This window comes from Thalassophryne amazonica, chromosome 15, assembly GCF_902500255.1.
Source record: "Thalassophryne amazonica chromosome 15, fThaAma1.1, whole genome shotgun sequence".
NCBI lineage: Eukaryota > Metazoa > Chordata > Actinopteri > Batrachoidiformes > Batrachoididae > Thalassophryne > Thalassophryne amazonica.
The window spans coordinates 95,093,356-95,102,139 of record NC_047117.1 but is presented as its reverse complement, the minus strand read 5'-3'; the positions used below and the strand labels follow the sequence as shown (position 1 = coordinate 95,102,139).

Sequence of the window (8,784 nt, the reverse complement as noted above, 5' to 3'; positions counted from 1 at the left end):
ACGCTCCGGCCGTGAGAGGTTGTACAGCCTACTGGACGGAAACTCACTGCCTGGAACCAAATCAATGGCACAATCATACGGGCGGTGGGGAGGAAGCGTGAGAGCCAGATCCTTGCTGAACACGTCAGCGAGGTCATGGTACTCCGCCGGCACCGCCTTCAGATTGGGCGGGACTCGGACCTCCTCCTTAGCTTGGGAGCCGGGAGGAACCGAGGAACCTAGACACTCCCGATGGCAGGTTTCGCTCCACTGAACCACTACCCCGGACGGCCAATCGATCCGGGGATTGTGCTTTAGCATCCATGGAAACCCCAAAACCACACGGGAGGTGGCCTGAGTCACAAAGAACTCGATCACCTCCCGGTGGTTACCTGACACCACCAGAGTTACTGGAGGTGTCTTATGTGTGATTGGTGGGAGTAGGGAGCCATCTAGCGCCCGAACCTGCACAGGCGAGGTAAGAGCCACCAGAGGGAGCCCTATCTCCCTGGCCCATCTACTGTCAAGCAGATTCCCCTCAGAGCCCGTGTCCATCAGTGCTGGGGCCTTCAGGGTTGAATCCTCAAACAGGATCGTGACTGGGAGTCGTGTAGAAATGTGGGTGTGTCCCACGTGAATATTTTGGCCCACCCCTGGCCCAGTCTCTAGGGGCGGGCGTTGGAGTTTAACCGCTCGGGGCAGTCGTTTGCGAGATGCTCACTCGAGCCACAAACATAACAAGCTCCGTGGGCCCGCCTCCTTTGTGCTCCAGGTGCCCTAAATGTTGCCCTGCTCGTGTCCATAGCTTCGTCAGCAGGGGGAGCCATAGGCGCACGGAGCGCAGGAACAGAGGAGCGTGGGGAGGGCGGAGCTCGATCGGACCCGGAAGGGAGAGGGACGACGCGTGCCTGGCCACGCCCTTCGCCTCGTTCCCGACGGCGTTCTTCTAACCGGTTGTCGAGTCGTATGACTAGATCGATGAGCCCATCTAAATCCCGCGGTTCGTCCTTAGCCACCAGGTGCTCTTTTAGGACCAGTGACAGTCCGTTTACAAAGGCAGCGCGGAGGGCAGTGCTATTCCAGCCGGATCTCGCCGCCGCGATGCGGAAGGCGACTGCATAGGCAGCTGCGCTCCGACGCCCCTGTCTTATTGACAGTAGTGCGGTTGAAGCGGACTCTCCTCTGTTGGGATGATCGAACACCGTTCTGAGCTCCCGTACAAACCCATCGTATGTATGAAGGAGCCGTGAGTTCTGCTCCCAGAGCGCTGTAGCCCAAGCGCGTGCCTCCCCGCGAAGCAGATTTATCACATAAGCTACTTTGCTAGCATCAGTCGCGTACATCACGGGACGCTGTGCGAAGACGAGCGAACACTGCATCAGAAAGTCTGCGCACGTCTCCACACAGCCTCCGTACGGCTCTGGAGGGCTTATGTATGCTTCTGGGGACGGAGGAAGGGACCGTTGAACGACCAGTGGAACGTCACTTTCGCGCGCAGGGTCCTCGGGAGGGAGAGCCGCAGCGGCGCCCGAAGGGCGCGCCTCCACTTGTGCGGCGAGAGCCTCCACCCTGCGGTTTAGGAGAATGTGCTGCTCGGTCATTAAATCGATCTGAGAGGTGAAAGCGGTGAGGATCCGCTGCAACTCACCGATTACCCCTCCCGAAGCCTCCGCCGCGCCTTGGTCTTCCATTGGCCGTTCAACAGCCGGTTGACGCCCCTCGGGGTCCATGACGCTGGCCGAGATATCCTGTTGTGAAAGTGTAGGAACACGGACCCACAACAGGGGGCGCAATGAACGGACAATGGAGAAGGTAAATAACAAGGTTTACTATTGTGAAACGAGCACAATAAATACAACAATCACAATTTGGGGTCGAATCCGCTGGTGTCGTGTGGGCAGGCTCGAAGGTAGGAGACGTCCGTCTCAGTCGAACCGGAACCACCCAGATCTCCTCTGCCACCGAACCCTAGAAATACTGGAACCGCCAAGTCCCGAATTCCCAGGTGGCCACTGCCTCCGCTCGTCGGATCCGGTACTGCTGGCGGGAGAGAGCAACAACACACAGGTGTGGATGCGACTGCACCCAGTAACGGAGAGGGGAGAAGCCGCCTCCACCTCTTGTCAAAGTACAGCAGGAAGGTGAGTACTTATCCAAGCAATGAAGCTATCAGTAGTCAACAGTCCTGAAAAGGTTTAACAAGTTTAGCTGGTTGTTCAGAATATAAATGCAGAGAATATTACCTCAGTCTTAGGCGATATCTCGGCACTGAGGTGGAGACGCCGTCCTCCTGATATACCTCTGTGCTGAGTGGAACAGCTGTGTCTGGTGATGGGTGACAGCTGTCACCCAGGCTACTCCCATAAGGCTGCAGCGCCCTCTGGTGCCTGGAGCCCGCACTCCAGGCAGGGCGCCCTCTGGTGGTGGTGGGCCAGCAGTACCTCCTCTTCAGCGGCCCACACAACAATTTGGTTAGACTCTTTCTCTCCGATTGTTCTGTATGAGTTATTTTCATTAGTTACTTCCTCCAAACCATCAACATGTCTATTAGACCCCATTCCTACCAGGCTGCTCAAGGAAGCCCTACCATTAATTAATGCTTCGATCTTAAATATGATCAATCTATCTTTATTAGTTGGCTATGTACCACAGGCTTTTAAGGTGGCAGTAATTAAACCATTACTTAAAAAGCCATCACTTGACCCAGCTATTTTAGCTAATTATAGGCCAATCTCCAACCTTCCTTTTCTCTCAAAAATTCTTGAAAGGGTAGTTGTAAAACAGCTAACTGATCATCTGCAGAGGAATGGTCTATTTGAAGAGTTTCAGTCAGGTTTTAGAATTCATCATAATACAGAAACAGCATTAGTGAAGGTTACAAATGATCTTCTTATGGCCTCAGACAGTGGACTCATCTCTGTGCTTGTTCTGTTAGACCTCAGTGCAGCTTTTGATACTGTTGACAATAAAATTTTATTACAGAGATTAGAGCATGCCATAGGTATTAAAGGCACTGCGCTGTGGTTTGAATCATATTTATCTAATAGATTACAATTTGTTCATGTAAATGGGGAATCTTCATCACAGACTAAGGTTAATTATGGAGTTCCACAAGGTTCTGTGCTAGGACTGATTTTATTCACTTTATACATGCTTCCCTTAGGTAGTATTATTAGGAAGCATTGCTTAAATTTTCATTGTTACGCAGATGATACCCAGCTTTATCTATCCATGAAGCCAAAGGACACACACCAATTAGTTAAACTGCAGGAATGTCTTACAGACATAAAGACATGGATGACCTCTAATTTCCTGCTTTTAAACTCAGATAAAACTGAAGTTATTGTACTTGGCCCCACAAATCTTAGAAACATGGTGTCTAACCAGATCCTTACTCTGGATGGCATTACCCTGACCTCTAGTAATACTGTGAGAAATCTTGGAGTCATTTTTGATCAGGATATGTCCTTCAATGCACATATTAAGCAAATATGTAGGACTGCTTTTTTGCATTTGCGCAATATCTCTAAAATTAGAAAGGTCTTGTCTCAGAGTGATGCTGAAAAACTAATTCATGCATTTATTTCCTCTAGGCTGGACTATTGTAATTCATTATTATCAGGTTGTCCTAAAAGTTCCCTGAAAAGCCTTCAGTTAATTCAAAATGCTGCAGCTAGAGTACTGACATGGACTAGAAGGAGAGAGCATATCTCACCCATATTGGCCTCTCTTCATTGGCTTCCTGTTAATTCCAGAATAGAATTTAAAATTCTTCTTTTTACTTATAAGGTTTTGAATAATCAGGTCCCATCTTATCTTAGGGACCTCATAGTACCATATCACCCCAATAGAGCGCCTAGCTCTCAGACTGCAGGCTCTCTCCCTCAGTCCCAGCAGAAGACTGCCATTCCCTGAGCCTGGTTCTGCTGGAGGTTTCTTCCTGTTAAAAGGGAGTTTTCCTTTCCACTGTTGCCAAGTGCTTGCTCATAGGGGGTCGTTTTGACTGTTGGGGTTTTTCTGTAATTATTGTATGGCTTTTGCCTTACAATATAATGCGCCTTGGGGCGACTGTTTGTTGTGATTTGGCGCTATATAAATAAAATTGATTTGTTTTAATCCTGAGCTATACTTGGTGCCGAATCTCAAAATGTGCACTGTCACAAAAGACATCCATTATTTGTGTCCCAGCAAACCGTTCATTCGAGATGACACTGCCGGCATCTGCGGTCTCAAAACACTTACTGGGAAAAATCGCTGTCCAATGACCATCACGCCGTTCCGCCAAGTCACGGACACTCAGGTAGAGATAGTAGGACAATGCTGGTTAGTCAACACCCCCGAAAAATCAGCCCTACTAGTGTACGACCGTCATGACACATCAACTCGTACTGAACTTCCATGAAAAACTTTGTGGGTCACGGTACCTGAAAACGCCCTGCTCCGTATTCATGAGGTATCACTCTATCACCTGCATCCTGACGAATACGAAGGAGCCATTGAAGTGTCCGACTTTTACAACCAAACCGCTATCGAAATAGACCAACAAACCCTGGAGAAAATCCAGTATGAGGGTTCTCAAGTCATCGATGTGGCCCCAATAGATAAAACTTTGAAAGAGATTCGAAATCAAGATCTCAAACCCTACCAAACCCTATTGTATGCTTGGTCTACTCCTGACACACTGTTGTTTGTAGCCACAATCGTTGGTTACTTGACTACCCTCGGTTTAGCTCTGTGGGCGCGCAGATACGCCAATACCCTTCAGAACGGTATAACCAGGTGTTCTCGAGCCCTCGCCAGACTAGCCCGAAGAAAACGACGTACGGCCGAACCGTCTGAAGACATCGAAGCTAACCCAAATGTCGACCAAGAATCCGAAACCGACCAGGTATCCAAGCTCCTAAATTTGGATTAGTAAAACCTGCCGCGAATAATGTAAATAAATAGGCAAATGTAAGATGTGGTACCATAGTCGGACCACTTTAGCATGTAGTAGTCACCCTAAGCCACTCTGCTAGTCTGACACTAACCCTCCTCAGCCTCACCGCCAGTGGAAGACATCACCCACCGACCATCACAGCCTTCCTCATCTTGGCAATTCAATGTTGGAGACCCAAAGTTGAATCGAGTGGGGGAATGTAGCAGAAAGCTGTGATCAAACAACCAACATCTTAAGCTTGCATTAAGAAGAGGCCATGGAGTCTCTTCAAACAAAGATCAACTCCATACAGCAAGGCCTGGTATATCTCCAGGTGTCAAAGAGGAGATGCTGTAAGCCAGGCACAGCTTGGATCTGTCAACAAACCCCCACCATATTCAGGATTTAAGATTACCCAAAGAGCATTCCACACAGAGTTGTGAATCCTTATCAGTACCCCAAGCCAGATGTCTCAACTCGCCTCTCACATAAGAAAACCTCCACAGAAAGACACCTTCTTCACCAAAAGTCCTAAAAAGAGGTTTTTCACACTAGACTCAAAAGAAAACAGCTCACTGAAGGAATACCCTTGATCTAATAATTACTGCAAAGGTTTTCTGATTGAAATTAACCCAGTATTACCCTTTCACATTCATGTCAGATAAATACAAAAGCTAACCATGGAACAAGAGTGACCCCTGTGGGACGATTTGGGAAGGACAGGTGATTGACTCCTGCAGACTCAAAATCCTAACCACATTTTAAAAAGGAAATTCTATTGTATTGTTGTAACAAAAGAACAAAACAAAAAGAGAAAAGGAAACATGTCACTCTTTTCTATTTATGCATGAAAGTATTATATTATATATATATATATATATATATATATATATATATATATATATATATATATATATATATATATATATATATATATATATATAGTATTATATTTGATTGGAGCTACGCTGATTTATATATATAAAACAAGACAAAGGAAACTCCAGAAACTACATTACCCAGAATTCTTGGGGGTGGAGCTTGTTAAACCTTTAAAAGAGCTTGTGCCCGGGAATTCGCCCTCTTACGCTCTTACTCTTTTCTCTCTTCGCCATCCGCTTCTTTTCTTTTTCTTGAGTCTAAAAACACTGCATTAGACCTTCTTCTTCAAACTCCAAATTCCTTTCACAAACATTTTTCTTCTAAAGTCAGCTATTTTTGCATTGAGTTCTGATTTGACCAAGCTTCCAAAAAGACGACAACGAAAGACGAATTTTTGATTTTTGATAGAGAATAAAGACGCTCAAACCTTTATTCTGACAAGCCAGACTCCAGAGCGCTGCAGAGAAAAACATCCAGGTCAGCTGAGACATTCAACATCGACTTGAACTGCCGCCGCGAAATCACAGCACAATAACAGAAATCATCCCCGCCACTGACGAAACCGAGCGGGTCGGACCGGCAGAGCCTCTTTGTCTAGGTCCCTGACAAAGCTGTGTGGTCGATAGAGCGTCGACTGAACCAGACAATTCCAGCATCGGACCTCACGGAGACCCGCTGCACTGCGCAAAGTAAGACCGGGCTATGTTGTTAGATAAACAAAATCATTAATCGTCTCTCAAGTTAATAAATTCCAAACTAAATTACCTGTTAAATTAGGACGAACTTTACTCCTAAAACTCCCGCTATGAAACCAAATTATCTGAACATCATATAATCATTGCTCATGGAATGTCCTCATCATTAAATTGCTCACTGTGATATGTCCTGTTATTTAACTCCTGCCAGAGTTAAATATCTTAAAGGTGTGAAGTTGTCTGTGATTTTTGTATGGTTTTACAGAGGGTGTCGGATCTGACCTGCGGCGCTTATCCTTTAGAAATTGAGACTGATTAAATTGAGACTGATCAATTAATGAACGTTTAAACTAAAAGTACCTATACTTAGAAATAGGTGGTGCCCTTTTCGAGGTAAAATTATCCACAAGTGATAATTTTCAATATTCCAAACACATTATTATATTCATCCTGTGCCTTTCTTCCCTACAAGTTATAGAGCAGAGGGAGGAGTTATTGAACAGAGGGAGAAGATATTGAACAGAGGGAGAAGATATTGAACAGAGGAAGGAGTTATAGAGGGGAAGGGGAGAAGTTATTGAATAGAGGGAGGAGTTATAGAGGGGAAGGGGAGAAGTTATTGAATAGAGGGAGGAGTTATAGAGGGGAAGGGGAGAAGTTATTGAATAGAGGGAGGAGTTATAGAGGGGAAGGGGAGAAGTTATTGAATAGAGGGAGGAGTTATAGAGGGGAAGGGGAGAAGTTGTTGAATAGAGGGAGGAGTTATAGAGGGGAAGGGGAGAAGTTATTGAATAGAGGGAGGAGTTATAGAGGGGAAGGGAGAAGTTATTGAATAGAGGGAGCTATAGAGGGAAGGGGAGAAGTTGTTGAATAGAGGGAGGAGTTATAGAGGGGAAGGGGAGAAGTTATTGAATAGAGGGAGGAGTTATAGAGGGGAAGGGGAGAAGTTATTGAATAGAGGGAGTTATAGAGGGGAAGGGGAGAAGTTATTGAATAGAGGGAGGAGCTATAGAGGGAAGGGGAGAAGTTATTGAATAGAGGGAGGAGTTATAGAGGGGAAGGGAGAAGTTATTGAATAGAGGGAGGAGTTATAGAGGGGGGAGAAGTTATTGAATAGAGGGAGGAGTTATAGAGGGGAAGGGAGAAGTTATTGAATAGAGGGAGTTATAAAGGAGAAGGGGAGAAGTTATTGAATAGAGGGAGGAGCTATAGAGGGGAAGGGAGAAGTTGTTGAATAGAGGGAGGAGTTATAGAGGGGAAGGGGAGAAGTTATTGAATAGAGGGGAGTTATAGAGGGGAAGGGGAGAAGTTATTGAATAGGGGAGGAGTTATAGAGGGAAGGGGAGAAGTTATTGAATAGAGGGGAGCTATAGAGGGAAGGGGAGAAGTTGTTGAATAGAGGGAGGAGTTATAGAGGGAAGGGAGAAGTTATTGAATAGAGGGAGGAGTTATAGAGGGGAAGGGGAGAAGTTGTTGAATAGAGGGAGGAGTTATAGAGGGGAAGGGGAGAAGTTGTTGAATAGAGGGAGGAGTTATAGAGGGGAAGGGGAGAAGTTATTGAATAGAGGGAGAAGATATTGAACAGAGGAAGGAGTTATAAAGGAGAAGGGGAGAAGTTATTGAATAGAGGGAGGAGATATAGAGGGAAGGGAGAAGTTATTGAATAGAGGAGGAGTTATAGAGGGAAGGGGAAAGTTATTGAATAGAGGGAGGAGTTATAGAGGGGAAGGGAGAAGTTATTGAATAGAGGGAGGAGTTATAGAGGGGAAGGGGAGAAGTTATTGAATAGAGGGAGGAGTTATAGAGGGGAAGGGGAGAAGTTATTGAATAGAGGGAGGAGTTATAGAGGGGAAGGGGGAGAAGTTGTTGAATAGAGGGAGGAGTTATAGAGGGGCAAGGGGGAGAAGTATTGAATAGCGGAGAAGATATGATACAGAGGAATGCGTATAAGGAGAAGGGAGAAGTTCTTGAATCGAGGGAGGAGTTCTAGAGGGGAAGGGGAGAAGTTATGATAGAGGGAGGAGTTCTAGAGGGGAAGGGGAGAAGGAAGTTTATTGAATAGAGGAGGAGTTATAGAGGGTAAGGGGCAGACGTTCATGAATAGAGGGAGGATTCTATGCGGGGAAGGGGAGAATTTATGAATAGAGGGAGGAGCTTATAGAGGCGGAAGGGGAGAGGAGAGTTCTTGCATAGAGGGAGGAGTTATCCGAGGGGAAAGGGGAAGAAGGTTATTGAATAGAGGGAGGAGTTTATAGAAGGGGAAGGGGAGAAGTTATTGAATAGAGGGAGGAGTTATAGAGGGGAAGGGGA

General features: G+C 46.2%; 1 protein-coding gene across 1 annotated transcript in view; it reads right to left on the bottom strand.

Moving 5' to 3' along the window:
* Positions 1 to 8,314: 8,314 nt before the first annotated feature.
* The window catches only part of LOC117526692 (guanine nucleotide-binding protein G(o) subunit alpha-like), a 21,116-nt gene continuing 20,646 nt past the window's right edge, over positions 8,315 to 8,784 (bottom strand). The window contains exon 4 of the mRNA XM_034188744.1: positions 8,315 to 8,500. Within this exon, the coding sequence (XP_034044635.1) occupies positions 8,315 to 8,500 (186 nt within the window). The remainder of the gene's footprint in view (positions 8,501 to 8,784) is intronic.